At 35.9% G+C, this 17,376-nt stretch overlaps 1 protein-coding gene across 1 annotated transcript; it reads right to left on the bottom strand.

The window, feature by feature from the left end:
• Positions 1 to 1,631: 1,631 nt before the first annotated feature.
• Positions 1,632 to 2,586, bottom strand: LOC107960379 (uncharacterized). The gene is made up of 3 exons (XM_016896749.1): positions 2,343 to 2,586; positions 1,845 to 2,071; positions 1,632 to 1,772 (listed from the first exon to the last, which is right to left on the bottom strand). The coding sequence occupies exons 1-3, from the start codon at positions 2,584 to 2,586 to the stop codon at positions 1,632 to 1,634; spliced, it is 612 nt and encodes a 203-aa protein (XP_016752238.1).
• Positions 2,587 to 17,376: the final 14,790 nt, after the last annotated feature.

The raw sequence follows: 17,376 nt of genomic DNA, 5'->3' as shown, positions 1-17,376 counted from the left end.
ATCACTATCCACTGTTTGGTACTGCTACGTTTCGGATTGTCTTATGGCATGTATAAAATAGACTAGTGGCGGAAGAATATTTTGGTTAATGTTTATAGCCATGCGAAAATGGCTTATATATGTTTGAGCATAATGTTATAATCATTTGGTATGGAATGGTTAATCACTATCATAATTTGTGCTATTTATGCTAAAAGGGCTAGTTGAATCATGGAAACTATGAAATAGGTAAAGTCTACCTTAAAGGCAGATGCTGGCAGCAGCAGTGATGTAGATTTGAGAAAATCACTAAAAATAGTAGGTTTAGAATTAAATAATGAATACATTATGTAAACGAACCTTGATGAATCTATTTTCATAGGAAAGTAACGAAACGATCATATGGACAGTATGTTAAGAGATATTTAGGTTCTCGTGAGACAGGGCCAGAACGGTTTCTGGATTCCCTGTTCCGACTTTGGAAATTCATTATAAATTAACCAGAGATAATTAGGAGTCATGCCATATATGTCTGGATTTCTCTCTGAGTCTAGTTTCTATAGAAATAAACGGCATCAGTATTGAATCCCTGTGCAGGGAGATATCCAAGTCGTAATGCGCAAAGGTCAGTGTAGTCAATCCCTGTAACATGGGAGACTTTGACTAATAAACTGTACTAACTGGCCCAACTAAAAATTCTAGAAAAAAATATGTAGATGGGAATATAAGTCTAGTTTTAGGAAAAATTTACGGAACTGGATTTCGAGTTTCAGAACTCAAGATATGAGTTTTAAAGCGACTAGTACGCAGACTGGCAGCTTGTCTGGGAATTTTTTTTAAGTGGTTTGAAGTCTGTTAACACCTCGTGTTCGACTCCGGCGACGGCCTCGGGTTCGGGGTGTTACAAAATCAACCATTAACAACCCCAATTTCGGCTAACGTGGAAAATCCTTGTTTCAACTGATTTAGAACTCGATTTAAATAGCTAAAGTGCATTATACAAGACTTGCCCCGATTTAAGAAAACGACAAATGGTTTGATTGAAATTTGAGAAAACCCACTTGGAGAATATCAATGCAATAAATGGTATTTTGGCGTTCTTTGTATTTAAAAGAGGTTTGATGTTTGGACGATGATAGAAAACAAAAGATTAGAGTAATGAAGACCAAAGTTCGAATAATGGTGTTTAGGGATTTTTCTTTCTAATAGACGACACAAAGAGAAGGGTAGAAGAGATGTTTCTTTTTTTTCACGTTAACAATAGCGTGAAAGAGGGGAAAATAGGTTGATTTTTAAAACTTGGTATAATTGTTATTAAGCTACTCTTAAATTAAACCCTTTCACAAAACAGTCCACTATTAAAAATTGAAAGTCTTTTATACATTATTTGAATAAATCAGATTAAATTTTCAAAAGCCATAGATGAAGATATTTTCAGGTTGCATATTCCAAATTCTCGAACCCTATTTTAGGCCATAATTCAAAAGTACCCTCGAAACTTCTAAAATAGATTTTGGGATGTGACAACTCTCCTCCTCTAAAAAGAATTTCATCATCGTTTACCTAAGCTAAAAAAATAGGGATATTGTCACTTCATTGCGACTTCAGCATCCCAAGTAGCCTCCTCAGTTTTGTGGTTATGCCATAAAACTTTAACCAATAGAACTTTCTTGTTTTCCAAAACCTTTTTCTTCGCAAGCCAAAATCTCAATAAACTTCTCATTATAAGTGAGATTAGCTTGAACTTTGATCTCTTCCACTGGCACGATGTGCGATGAGTCTGAGTAGTACTTCTGTAACATGGACACATAGAAAATGTCAAGAATTCACTCAAGTTTTGGTGGCAACTTAAGTTGATAAGTTACCGAGTCAATCCTCTCAACAACTTCATACGGTCCAACATACTTCAGACTCAAATTGCCCTTCTGTCCAAATCTTAGAACTTTCTTCCAAGGTAAAACTTTCAAAAACACCTTATTGCTGACTTGAAACTTGATGTCATGACGTTTCAAATCCACATAAGATTTTTGCCTATTCGATGTTGCTTTCAACCTTCCACAGACCAATTCCACTTTCTCTTTGGTCCAATAATCTACTTTTCATCCAATTTCGTCCAATACAAAGGAGTTCTACATTTCCTACCAAAGAACGCCTCAAACAGAGTCATTTGAATCTCATTTTAAAACTGTTGTTGTAGGAAAATTCTACTAAAGGAAAATATCTCTCCCAACTACAATTGAATTCAATCACATAATTACACAACATATCCTCTAAAACTTGAATTACTCTTTCTGACTGACCGTCTGTTTAGGGGTGATAAGCCATACTAAAACTAAGTTTTGACCCTAATACCTCCTACAAACTCTTCGAGAACTTAGAGGTAAAACACAAATCCCTATCCAAAATAATAGAAATTGGAACTCCAAGGAGATGTACAATCTTAACTATATACAATTCCGAAAACTTCTGCAAAGAATAATTAGTACGCACAACCAAGAAATACGCACTCTTTGAAAACTGATCAACAATTACCCACATAGAATCCTTCTTTGACGGGGTTAAAGGCAAACTTGTGAAAAATCCATAGTGATTCTTTTCCATTTCCATTCTAGAATCGCAATCAGTTGAAGCGAACCTGAAGCGTACTGATGTTTTGTTTTCACCTTCTAGCACACCAAACACTGAGTCACAAAATATGTAACATCACGTTTCAAACCAAGCCACCAATATATCTTCCGGAGATCAAGGTACATTTTACGACTATTAGGATGCATAAAGTAGGGGCTATTATACTCTTTAATAAGAATTGTCTGTCTCAAATCAATATCATATGGCACACAAAATCTTCCTTGAAAATTTATGTAACACCCTAACCCGTATCCGTCGCCGGACTAGGGTTAAGAGGCAGTACCAAACATATCGAACATTTCTCAAACATTTCATAATCATTATATCATCATAGTCACACATCATAACCGAGTCCCTTACAAAGGTCAACGAGACCATAAACATGCATTAAAAAGGGGTCGGGACTAAACTGAGCACATACAAAATTTTTCAAAACTTTAACATTTTTCAAAGTTATACAGGTCACATGCCCGTGTGAACAGGCAGTGTGCCTCACACGGGATTAGACACGACTGTGTGTCTAGGCCGTGGCAAAATAGGGCATACATATTGACTTGTCCACACGGCCATATGACACGCTCGTGTACCAAGCCGTATGAAAATTAAGGAGGCTATTGACTTGGGTTACACGGCCAGTCACACGCCCGTGTGTCTAGCCCGTGCTTGAAACTGACTTGGCCACATGGCCTAGCACATGCCCCTGTGTGCGATCGTGTGGTCTACCCAGGCTCATTTCAAAATGGCCATTGAGAAACACGGCTGAGACACAAGCCTATGTCCCTACAGTGTGGGCAAAAATAGGCCATTTTGCAAGCCATTTAAGGGCATCACTACAAGCATCAAAACCAAATATTTTATACCAAATTCTCAGCCAATTCACAACTAAAACATACATCATTCATGCCATTTCATTAAAAACAATTTCATGCTCTACATTCATACCAAATCATACCAAAAATCACATAGTAAACTCATACATTCTAACATATCCCATCTCATGCCAAAATCACAATATTTCCACAATTAAATCACATTACCAACTTACCAAATTGACCATTCTTTTTGGCCAACCATACATACATCACATAGGCTTAATTTGCATCACATATCATATACCAAAATCCAACGATAAGTTCAACCATAATCAAGCCATATCACATGACTAAATATACATATTACCAAACATATTCACAAACTTCTAGCCTATACATGCCATACTTCAATATATACATTTTCAAAAGGTACCAAAATATAGTTCGATAGTGTGGTGATGATTCTTGATGATCTTCGAGCTCCCAATAGCTTGGATATCTAAAAAAAAAAGTTGAAAACACACACAAAGTAAGCTTTCAAAAGCTTAGTAAGCCATATACAAATAAAATTAACACATTACATCAATCTAATTCAACTCATTCATATAATTCAAGGCAAAATACATTCACATAGCCATATATCTATTATAGTTCATTTGATCATGATTCACACACACACACACACACATATATATATCATATCTCATTCTCATAGCAACTCATACTTATATCATAGGTTCATCAAGGTACATGTACTTACCTTTCATTCTTAAACATGGTATACACTTCAAACGTACCTAGATCGGATACAATTTCACATAGTCATCCATTTTCTTAGAATGCCTGTTGAACTGTTCGGAATCAGTAAGGATACTTGGATAGCTCAGAAGCTCATACAATGCCAAAGTCCTAGACGTATTCTTACATGTAATCAAATATCGATGCCACTGTCCTAGACAGGGTCTTACACGAAATCAAATACGATGACGATGTCCCAGACATAGTCTTACATGTAAATCATAAGTCAGTGCCAACGTCCCAAATGTGGTTTTACACGAAAATACATATCGAATCCTATGTCATGGCATATGTATCCTAACTATTCTTATGGTTCGTAAGGGGCTTTTTAGACTTCGAAACTTTGTCAATACTTTCTTGGATATCTCATGCTTAACTCATATAATCATTCATCATTGCTCAAGAACATATTAACATTGATAATTCAATTTAAAATACATTTATTTATATATCGACTTACCTCGTACGGATTCGAACGGATGAAATTGACTACTCGATGACTTTTGACTTTCCCCGATCTAATTTCGTTTTCTTTGGTTCTTGATCTAAATCAATTCAAATTTCACTTATTCAAACTCACATTCATTCCAATCAATCCAAAAACACATATTTAGGGCATTTTACAAATTAGCCCTAACATTTTCACATTTTGACACTTTAGTCCATATTTCACAAAATTACAAAATACACAAAATTTATTTGCACATTTTCCTAGCCGAATATTCATAGTGTACATATAAGCCCCCACATTTCATTTATTTTACATTTTTGTCCCTCAAAATATCATTTTTACAATTTAGCCTAAATTACTCAAATTCATCAAAAATTCAAAGACAAAACATGTTAACCCAACATCAAACTTCATAAAACTCATAGTTTCATCAATGGCTCAACTCAAAATCATCAACAATTTCAAAAATTCAAAAATGGGCTTGATAGAACACTAAGAAACAATCACAAAAATGTAGAAATTATCAAAAACCAATCAAAAATCATACCTCAATTGAGCTTTAGCTTAGTCGAACCCTAACTGGTTCTTTTTCTTTTATGTTTCTTTGATTTTCGGCAATAGATGAACATAATGGCTTAATTTTCATGTTTGTTTAATTAATCTAATAACATCTATATACATTTTACTTAAATAACCTAATTAATATCATTAAATTTCCACCAACTAATGTCCATTAATGTCATTTAATACAATCCATGCTCAAAAAACCATAAGGACCTCACAATTAAGGAGACATAGCAATTAGGCACTTTAACAAATAGAATGCAAATTTTGCATTTTACGCGATTAGATCTTCTTTTCAAATTAAGCACACAAATGATTTGGATATTGCTATCTCATAGCATCTTCGAGCTCCCACGTAGCCTCTATAACACCGTGTTGATGCCACATCACTTTAACTAACAAAATTTTCTTATTTTGCAATTCTTTAACCTTGGGAGCTAAGATACAGATTGGTTCTTCATTGTAGGTCATATCGGACTGAATCTCAGTCTCAGACAGAGAAATCACATGCGAGGGATCAGATCTATATCGTCTAAGCATCGATATATGAAATACATTATGAATCTTTTCTAGCTCTGGTGGCCACAACAATCTATAAGCAACCGGCCCGATACGCTCGATAATCTCATACGACCCAATGAACCTCAGACTTAATTTGCCTTTTCTACCAAATCGAAAAACTTTCTTCCACGGAGATACTTTTAAAAATACTTTGTCACCAATCTCAAATTCAACATCTTTTTGTTTCAAATCTGCTTATGACTTTTGACGATCAGAAGCTGCTTTTAAACTATCTCGGATCACTTTTACTTTCTGTTTAGTCTCTTTAATCAAATCAACCCTGTGAATCTTATTCTCACTGAGCTTAGTTCAATGCAAAGGTGTACGACATTTGCGACCATATAAGGCTTCATACGGTGCCATTTTAATTCTCGATTGAAAACTATTATTATAAGCAAATTCAATCAATGGCAAATATTGTTCCCACATACCTTCGAACTCAAGAATGCAACATCTCAACATATCCTCAAGAATCTGAATAATCCGCTCAGATTGACCATCCATTTGCGGGTGAAAAGCAGTACTAAAATGCAATTTCGTACCTAAAGCGTTTTACAATTTTTTCCAGAACCATGAAGTGAATCTCGGATCTCTATCTGTCAATAGACAATCGCATCCCGTGCAATCTCACAATATCGAAAATGTACAACTCAGCTAATTTATCAAGCGAGTAATCAGATCGTACTGGAATAAAATGAGCTGATTTCATCAATCGATCAACCACGACCTAGATAGCATCTTTCTTTCTCAAAGATAGGGGCAAACCCGAAATCATAATCAGCTGTAGCAAACCAGATGGCAGCTAATGTTCAGCCTTAACTTGCTGACATATTAAACATTTCAAAACAAAGTCAGAGATTTCTCTTTCATTCCAGACTACTAGTAATGCTATTTCAAATCATTATACATTTTTGTACTACTCGGATGCATAGATAAACGACTGTTGTGGGCTCCGTTCAAAATCATTTGAATCAACTCTGGATTTCTCGGAACACAAATCCAATCTCGAAATCTCAAACAATCATTACTATCAACTAGAAATTCAGAATCAAAATTCAAATCACACTAGCTCGTTTTGTTATTATCTCATTATCAACCTTCTGAGCATCAATAATCTGTTGTAAAAACTATAGTCTCGCTTTCAATTCAGCTAATACTGAACCATTATTGGATAGAACCAAATGAACATTCATCACATGTAATACAAACAATGATTTCTGACTCAAAGCATCAGCAACAACATCGGCCTTTCCCGGATGGTAATCAATAACAAGCTTATAGTGTTTTAATAGTTCTAGCCTTCTTCTCTATTGCAGATTCAAATCTTTCTGAGTCATCAAATATTTCAAACTTTTATGATCTGAATATACATGACATTTCTTACCAAACAGATAGTGGCACCAAATCTTCAAAGCAAACAGAATAGCCGCCAATTCCAGATCGTACGTCAGATAATTCTTTTCATTCGGCTTCAACTGTCTCAAAGCATAGGCTATAACTTTGCCTTCTTGCATCAAAACACAACCCAGATCATTCAACGAAACATCACTGTAGATCACAAATTCTTTACCCGATTCTGGTTGTACTAAAACTAGAGCTTCAGTCAATAGGGCTTTCAACTGATCAAAACTTTTCTGACACTTTTCAGACCAATCAAATTTCACATCTTTCTAAAGCTGTTTAGTCAACGAAGTCGCGATCATTGAAAAGCCTTTTACAAATCATCGGTAATAACCAACAAGTCCCAAAAAATAGTAAACTTCAGAAACATTTCTTGGAGGCTTCCAATCCAAAATAGCTGAAATTTTGTTCGGATCGACTCGGATACCTGATGTTGACACAATATGGCCCTAAAAACCAACTTCGCACAACCAGAATTCACATTTGCTAAACTTCACATACATCTGCTTATCTCGCAAGGCCTGTAACACTATTCTCAAATGCTCAGCATGTTCAGTTTCATCACGTGAATGAATCAATATGTCATCAATGAATATGACAACAAATTGATCTAAATACGGTCTGAAATCTGTTCATCATATCCATAAAGATTGCAGGTGCATTCGTTAATACAAAAGGCATAACTAAAAAATCATAGTGTTAGTACCTTATTCGAAAAGTAGTTTTTGGAATATCTAAATCTTGTACTCGCAACTGATAATAGCCTGATATCAGATCTATCTTTGAAAACATAGTAGCTCCTTTCAACTGATCACACAAATCGTCAATTCAAGGCAGAGGATACTTGTTCTTGATAGTCACTTTGTTCAACTGACGATAATCAATGCACATTCTTATCGTATCATATTTATTTTTCACAAATAAAATAGGAACACCCCAATGTGAGAAACTCGATCTTACAAATCCTCTATCTGACAACTCTTGCAACTGAGACTTTAATTCTTTCAACTCGGTTGGATCCATTCTATACGGAGCTATCAAAATTGGAGTAGTTCCTGGTACTAACTCAATGCCAAATTCAACTTCTCGAATCGGAGGTAATCCCGGAAGTTCTTCAGGAAACACATCAAGGAATTCACAAACAACAGGCACTGATTCATCTTTCCTTTCTGTCACTTTCAAATCAAGCACATAGGCAAAGTAGGTTTCACAACCTTTTCTCACAAAATTCAGAGCTTTCATCGAAGAAATCACAGCAGGCAATCCATTTAAATCACTAGATTCAATTTGGACTATTTCATCATTCTTGCATCTCAAATCAATAGCTTTCTGTTTGCAGTTCACAATAGCATCATGCAAAGTTGACCAATCCATACCCAGAATTTTATTAAACTCATCAAAAGGTAATAACATCAGATCAGCCGGAAAACAAATGTCTCAGAATATCAACGGACAAGATAGACTTTGTTAACAAAACACTTTTACCTAGGGGGTTCGATACTCTAATCACAAATTCAGTCGAATCTACAGGCAAAGTCTTATTGGATACTAAATTCATACATACATACATACATACGAATGCGTTGATCTAGGATCTATCAAAGCAATCACAGAAGTACCATAAAGTGTGAAAGTACCAGTTATAACATCAGGAGACGAAGCTTCCTCACCAGCTCGGATAGCATAGGCTCTGGTAGGTGCACAAGCCTAGGATCAAACATCAGTATCTTTAGTTCTCTTCTGACTGCCACTCACATTTCTCATATTTCTGGGTGGTCTACCTCGAGTTGAAGTGTTACTTAATCTTGAATTTTATGCTATCTCTTGTTCAACAGACTCAGGACAATTTCGGACAAAGTGATCTAAAGATTCACATTTGAAACAAGCCCGTTCATACAGTCTACAATTGTCGGGATGTCTTTTACCACAATATTTACACTCAGCTCGATCAGATCTGACATTTCTAACACTAGCAACAGAAGTAGTTGGAGTTTTGAAGCTCGAATGCGATCTACCACGATCTCTACTCGAATGCCCCATATTAGCCTTTGAACGGCTATGATCATCTTGGAATTTCTTTGACGTATATTGAAATGATTTACTTGTAGATCTCTTTCTCACATCTCTAACTTCTAAATCAGCTTTTCTTTTCTCTTTCCCGAGCTTTTCAGCTTTACATGCTTGTTCAACAAGTACAACAAACTCTTTTATCTCTAGAATCTAACTAACAATTTGATATCTTCATTCAAGCCATCCTTGAATCTCTTACACATAATTGCTTCATTCGAGACGCATTCTCGTGCATATTGATTCAGCCTCACATATTCTCGCTCGTATTTTATAACAGACATACGGCCTTGTTTAAGCTCAAGAAACTCTTTACGTTTCTGATCGATAAATCTTTGACTGATGTGTTTCTTCCAGAATTCAACTTGGAAGAAATCCAAGGTGACTCGTTCCCTCGAAACCACAGATATCTTCCACCAATGATACGTCGTATCTCTTAAAAATGAAATGACACATTTTAAACATTCGTCTGGAGTCAATGATAATTCTTCGAACACTCGTATCGTATTCTCTAACCAGAACTTGGCTCTCTCAGCATCATCACTAGTGGTAGCTCAGAACTCTTCAGCCCTATATTTTCTAATCTTATCAATAGGAGGCTTAATCAACTAATTCGGATTATCTTGTGACATAGCAAGAACTTGCAAAGGATTACTCGAGGTCAGGGGTTGTTGAACAGCTGAATTAGTTCTAATGTACTGACTGAACCAATCATTCATCATTTGATAGAAGGCTTGTGTAGGCTCCCCATCGTGGCTACTCATAGCCAGCCTAGAACTGAATGGCTCTGTCCTTTGTGCAGGAGTAGGCGCATTACTCTCGACATCGTCAACTTCTTCTCGTTCGGGATCCATTTCCTTTATAAAAACACATTTTCATTGTCAAGATTCATCACATTATCGCCTTCCATAAATATGGCATGTATAGCTAGACTCACATACGCTACGTTTGTCCTAGAATCAACTAAACCGTAGCTCTGATACCAACTAAATATAACACCCCTAACTCGTATCCGTCGCCAGACTAAGGTTAAGAGGCATTACCGAACATATCAGAATATTTCTCAAACATTTCATAATCATTATATCATCATAGTCACACATCATAACCAAGTCCCTTATAAAGGTCAACGAGACCTTAAACATGCATTAAAAAAGGGTCAAGACTAAACCGAGCACATACAAAATTTTTCAAAACTTTAACATTTTTCAAAGTTATACAAGTCACATGCTTGTGTGAATAGGCTGTGTGCCTCACACGGCATTAGACACGACCATGTGTCTAGGCCATGGCAAAACAGGGCATACATACTGACTTGTCCACACGGCCATATGACACGCCCATGTACCAGGCCCTGTAAAAATTAAAAAGGCTATTGACTTGGGTCACACGGCCAGTCACATGCCCATGTGTCTAGCCCGTACTCGTAACTGACTTGGCCACACGGCCTAGCACACGCCCGTGTGTGTGACCATGTGGCCTGCCCAGGTTTATTTTGAAATGGCCATTGAGCAACACGGTTGAGACACACACCCGTGTCCCTACCCATGTGGGAAAAAAAGGCCATTTGCAAGGCCATTTTTCCATTCATTTAAGGGCCTCCCTACAAGCATCAAAACCAAACATTTTATACCAAATTCTCAGCCAATTCACAATTAAAACATACATCATTCATGCCATTTCATTAACAACAATTCCATGCTTTACATTCATATCAAATCATACCAAAAATCACATATCTTTGTTAATCTAAAACTCAAAATCATCAAAAACTCCAATACAAAATATGTTAATCTAAAACATATCTTTCATATTTCATCATCAAATAACAAAAATCACAAGCTATCAACAATGGCACAACTCAAAATGTTCATCAAAATAAAAAATTAAAGCTTGGGTTTTGAAGATTACTAAGCAACGATATCAAAAACGTAGAAATTATCAAAAACCGGGCTAGTTACATACCTTAATCAAGATCAACCATGGCTGAACCATCCAAGATTTTTCTTTTTCTTTCTTGTTTTGATATTCGGTGATGAATTTATGAAATAAAAAATGCATGACAACTTATTATATGTTTTATTATATATTAACATGTTTATTATTTTACTTATTTAACCTTTTAATTAAAATTTTAAACCATTATAAGCAATGGTTATTACCGTCCATCATATTAAAAATGGTTATATTGCACAATAAATGCTCCAAATTATAAAGACAAGTTTAATTAAATACTTTCACATTTAACCACCAAATTTTCATTTTACGCGATTAAGCCCTTTTATTTAATTAGGCATCCAAACGACAATTAAAGCACGAAAATTTCACAGATATGAATTCACACAAAATAAACACAGTAAATAATTTTTAAATATTTTTCTGACTCGAATTCGTGGTCTTGAAACCACCGTTCCGACTAGGGTCTAATTCGGGCTGTTACATGTCGTATTAGCATTGGGGATTTGGGTTGATCCGAGTAAAATTTTAGCAATACTTGATTGGAAACTTCTAAGAAATGTTTCTGAAGTCTGAAGTTTTTTTTGGGACTTTTTGGTTACTAAGACGGTTCGTGAAAGGTTTCTCTATGATTGCAACCCTGATGATGAAGCTATTACAGAGAGATGTTATTCGAATGGTCAGAAAAGTGCCAGAAAAGTTTTGATCAATTGAAAGCCCTTTTGACCGAAGCTCCGGTACTAGTTTAGCCAGAATCGGGTAAAGAATTTATTATCTATAGTGATGCATCTTTGAATGGCTTGGGTTGTGTGTTAATGTAGGAAGGCAAAGTCATAGCTTATGCCTTGAAACAGTTAAAGCCACATGAATAGAATTATCTGATGCGAGACCTAGAATTGGCAGCTATTGTGCCTGTATTGAAAATATGGCTCCATTACCTATTCGGTGAGAAATGTCATGTTTATTTTGATCACAAAAGCCTAGAATATTTGATGACTCAGAAAGATTTGAAATTGAGACAGCGTCTATGGTTAAAGCTGTTAAAAGACTACGAGCTTGTGATTGACTACCATTCAGGAATGATTAATATTATTGCTAATGCTTTAAGATGAAAATCACTATTTTCTTTATGTGCAATGAATGCGAATATGGCTATGTCTGATGATGGTTTGATAAAATCTGAATTAAAAGCAAGACCGTTATTTATTTAACAGATATGTAATGCTCAGAAAGTTGATAATGATTTGTCAGCAAAACGGGTTCAATGTGACTCGAATGTTGATCTAGAGTTCTGAGTTGATGTTGAGGATTGTTTGAGGTTCAAAAATAAAATATGTGTTCTGAGAAATTCAGACTTGATTCAGATGATTTTGAATGAAGCTTACAGCAGTCGGTTAATTGTTCACCCGAGTAGTACGAAGATGTATAATGATCTGAAACAGCTTTACTGGTGGCATGGTATGAAATGAGACATTTTTGAATTTGTTTTGAAATGTTTAGTCTGCTAGTAAGTAAAAGTCGAGGATCAGGTACCTTTTGGATTGCTTCAGCCGGTCATGATATTTGAGTGCAAATGGGATAGAATCATGATGGATATTGTATCTGGTTTACCGTTGACACGAGCAAGAAAGATGAAATATGGATTATTGTGATAGATTAACTAATCGGCTCATTTTTTTCCAGTTCATACCGATTACTCACTTGATAAGCTAGATGAATTGTATGTTTCTCAGATTATGAGATTATTGAACGTATCGGGCCAGTTACATATAAATTATTGTTGCCACCTGAGTTAGAAAAGATCCATAATGTATTCCATTTTTCGATACTTCGTAGATATCGATCTGATTCCTCACATGTGATTAATCCTTCAGAGATTGAGATTAAATCTGATATGACATATGAGGAAGAACCGATTCATATTCTGGCTAGCGAAGTTAAAGAATTGTGAAATAAGAAAATTCTGTTAGTGAAAGTACTATGGCATAAACACGAAATTGAAGAAGCAACATGGGAGCTAGAAGATACAATGAAAGAACGTTATCCGAACCTATTCACTGGTAAGATTGTCGGGGACCAAAATCCCTAAGGGGGAGAGTTATAACAGCCCGATTTAGACCCTAATTGGAATAGTAGTTTCGGGACCACAAATTTGAGTCAGAAATATATTTGATATTATTTTCTATGTCTACAAGATGATATATTATATGTGTGAAAATTTCGTGTGAAAATTTTATCGTTTGTGTACCCGATTTAAAAAAAATGGACTTAATCGTGTAAAATGTAAATGTGACAGCCCAAAATTGACCCTAGTCGGGAAGTGGTTTCGGGACCACAAAACTGAGTCGTAAAAATAATTAATTGTTATATTCTATACTTATTATGTGTGTACATGCATATGCCGACGTTTCATTCCCTAATTTTGCCAATTGCATGAGAAATTATTAAATAGGGATAAATATGAGACATGGTGAAATATGATAGACTAATTTTAAATGGTTTATTAGTGCATGTCAACACAAGGGTGGACTTGCATGTCAAATTGCCCAATTTTCTTTATAGTGGCCGGCCAAGATGGGTGTTGATGGGCAAATATATATGTTTAATTAGTTATTAAAATAAGAAATGGCATTATCTGAGAAAAAAATAATATTAGTGAAATAAAGTAAAGAAAACAAAGAGGGAGGAAGGCTCATCTTTCATCTCCTTCATTGCCGAAATTGAGAAAGGAAAGATTGAAAAAAAGAAACCAAGGCATTCGGCCATGGCTAGTTCAAAGGAAAGGTATGCATTGTGATTTTATTCTAATTGATGTTGAGATTAAGTTGATAAGTGTATAGTCTAATTAACCCATAGCTAAATTCATGAATTCATTGTTGGGAGATAAGAATGGAAGTTCCCGTATGTATGGGTATATATATGCACTTTGGAAAGGAGATTTTTGGGTGTTATTTGAGTTCTCTTTATGTATGTATGTGCATGAGTATTCGGTCATGTTATAGATTCATGTTGAAAAATGTTAATGATATATGTGTCATATAAATGTACTTGTGAATGAACTTGAGAATATCTAAATTATAGGTTGGAGGTGCCGAATGTAGTGTTGGATGAGTTTTAAAGAATAAAAATTTAGGTGACTAGAGGTTAATGACATTCGGCCAAAGGCTTGTGTGCTAGCAAAATCGGTATAAATGTTGTTCGATGTGTTGAATTGAGTAAGTTAGAGGTTGGAACACTTAAGGATTTGGCATCTCTATGACATTAGATATAAATGTATGAAAGGCTAAGTTTAAGTAGTAAGGCCGAATAGGTTATAGATAAGGCACTTGTGAGTCTTTGGCCAAGCAATTGACAAATTAAATTAGAGTTCTTGTGACGTATAATGTCAAGTCTAACTTGGTATATTTGGCCACCTAATTAAGTACATCGGTGGTGTTGAATGTAATCTTACACATTCGGCCATATGGGGTAAAAATGGGTCGAGTGTTCATGAGATGAAATTAGGTGTTTAAATAATGTTATAGTTGACATTGTGCATATATACATGCATTCGGCCATCTAATTGAGTATGAAGGTGGTGTTAAATCTAATTGTGATGCCCATTCCGAAGTATATATATACATATATATGTATATATACATAAGTATGCCCATTCGTGATGTTACCTTTAATTATGTGTATAATCGACTAAATGGGTAATTAGTGAGGATGGTTGCCGAATATAGAAACATACATATGCATGTGTAATTGAATTATGAATGTTTAGCAAGATGGTTAAACTAGTTGATTTATTGATTAAGCTCAAGGAGTTAAAGGAGGAGAATCAAGCAAAGGCAAAGAAAAGATCATCGAGTAGCCGAGTTGGAACCGTCCTACCCAACACAAAGTAAGTCATCAAGCATATATTTTGTATTGATCTAAATAGACATAATGTCTATGTAATTATGCCGAATGGAATGATAAATTTATATACATGTATGCATGTGGTGATGAAAGTGTTGAATGAAAAGAAAAGAGGTGAGATGTATTGAGTTGTTGATCTCGGCACTAAGTGTGCAGGTTTAAATTGTACAGCACTAAGTGTGCGAGTTTGATTATATAGCACTAAGTGTGTGAGTTGATTATATAGCACTGAGTGTGCGGACTTAATATATATTTTTGAATCACTACGGGCACTAAGTGTGCGACATTATTGAGTTAATCACGGACAGCGGATCGGGTAAGTACCTTGAGTTCGTGACTACTAGGCGCTATGTTTATATTTGAAGTTGAGCTTGGTAAGTTTGAACCTATGTGACAATTATAATTGAAGTCACGTACATAAGATTTATCGTGGAATAGGTGAAAGGTCGTTTAGTTGTATGATTGTAACGAAAATAAAATGATGTATGAAAATGCCTCAAATATCCTATTGATTAGTATATGGAATGTGAATGCATGACTTGGTATGAGATTGAACCGATAGGTTTGAGGAACTATGGTATGGTTCGGTATGGATGGAGTAACTAGCCTCGTTCCATTTTGCTTCCTCTTGTGATAATGTTATTAATGGATGGTAGTGCATTGCTTATGACTTACTGAGTTATATACTCACTCGGTGTTTCCTTGTCACCTATTTTAGGTTTCTTGGACTCGCCTCTTTTTGCGTGATCGGGCCGTCATTGGAGTCATCACACCGACTAGCAACTTTTGGTATCTTCATTTTAGTCGGTCTAGGAGAACATTTCGGCATGTATAGGCTAATATGTTTTGTTGAAATTTGGTATGTAAACTTTTAGCCATGCGAAAATGGCATAAATGTTCGGTTGGATTTGGTTTTATAACGTTAGGTCGTAAGTCTTGGTAATTCGATTTTTATGCCATATGTCATGGCTGATTAATTTTGGTGTTAAGATTCATGATATGGAAATAGTGTAGTAGGGAGATGTTTGACAATGATTAGCCTTTGGTATGGCTAGTCATGATTATAATTTTGTGATATGTATGATGAATTACTAGTTAGGTCAATGAGAAATCACGAAATGGGCATAATTGCTTCAGTAACAGATGCTGGCAGCAGCAGTGACGTGGGATTGAAAAATTACAAAAATTAGTAGGAATGGAATTAAATAGTGAATAAATTATGTAATCGAAGCTCGATGAGTCTATTTTCATATAGAAGTAACGAAATGATCATATGGACAGTATGTTAAGAGATATTCATGTTCTCGTGAGACAGGGCCAGAACGGTTTCTGGGTTCCCTGTTCTGACTTTGGAAATTCATTATAAATTAACCAGAGATAATTAGGAGTCATTCCTTATATTTATAGATTTCTCTCTGAGTCTAGTTTCTATAGAAACAAACGGCATCAGTATTGAAGCTCTGTGCAGGGAGTTATCCAAATCGTAATGCATGAAGGTCAGTGTAGTCGCACCCTGTAATAGGGGAGAATTTAACTAATAAACTGTACTAATTGGCCCGACCAAAAATTCTACAAAAATTCTACCATATAGGTATATGAGTCTAGTTCCAGGGAAAATTTACGGAACTGGATTTCGAGTTTCAGAACTCAGGATATGATTTTTAAAGCGACTAGTACGCAGATTGGTAGCTTGTCTGGGAAATGTCAAATAAGTGGTTTGAAGTCTGTTAACACCTCGTGTTCGACTCCGGCGACGGTCTCGGGTTCGGGGTGTTACAATTTTATTGGTATCAGAGCTATGGTTTAGTCGATTCTAGGACTACCATAGCACGTATGAGTCTAGCTATACATGCCGAATGTTAATGTTTAAATGTGTGATGACTTCTGACGGTTAAAATTTATGTTTTGATTAGTAAATGGATCCCGGTGTAGAGAGAACCTTGGCGGATGACGTTGAAAGTGTAGCGGCTGCTCCTGCACAAGGGACGCCACCTGTTGAACCTCAGTCATCTACGGATAATCAAGGTGAGGGGGCTAAACAAGCCTTCTTTACCATGATGAATGAGTGGGTCGCGCAATATGCCCGAACCAATCCGACTGTCCAACAACTCCCGAATTTGAATAATCCACCCCAAGAGCCCGTAATGCCATCAGTCACTGATCCTGTGAGGCTGAGTAAGCCACCTGTAGACTTGATTAGGAAGCGCGGGGCTGAGGAGTTCAGGGCCATAGTTACTGATGATGCTGAAAGGGCCG

Source organism: Gossypium hirsutum, chromosome A03 (genome assembly GCF_007990345.1).
Source record: "Gossypium hirsutum isolate 1008001.06 chromosome A03, Gossypium_hirsutum_v2.1, whole genome shotgun sequence".
Lineage (NCBI taxonomy): Eukaryota > Viridiplantae > Streptophyta > Magnoliopsida > Malvales > Malvaceae > Gossypium > Gossypium hirsutum.
Note: the sequence above shows the minus strand (reverse complement) of the source record. Positions and strands in the feature narration are given on the sequence as shown.

Bases quoted from the DNA above. Each gene is read 5' to 3' on its own strand.
- LOC107960379 (XM_016896749.1), bottom strand. From the start codon at position 2,586: ATGGAAATGGAAAAGAATCACTATGGATTTTTCACAAGTTTGCCTTTA. The intron at 2,072-2,342 runs GTTTGTAGGAGG...GATGAAAAGTAG, and splicing joins TACCTCTAAGTTCTCGAAGA to ATTATTGGACCAAAGAGAAA. The intron at 1,773-1,844 runs GTAACTTATCAA...TCCATGTTACAG, and splicing joins TTGTTGAGAGGATTGACTCG to AAGTACTACTCAGACTCATC.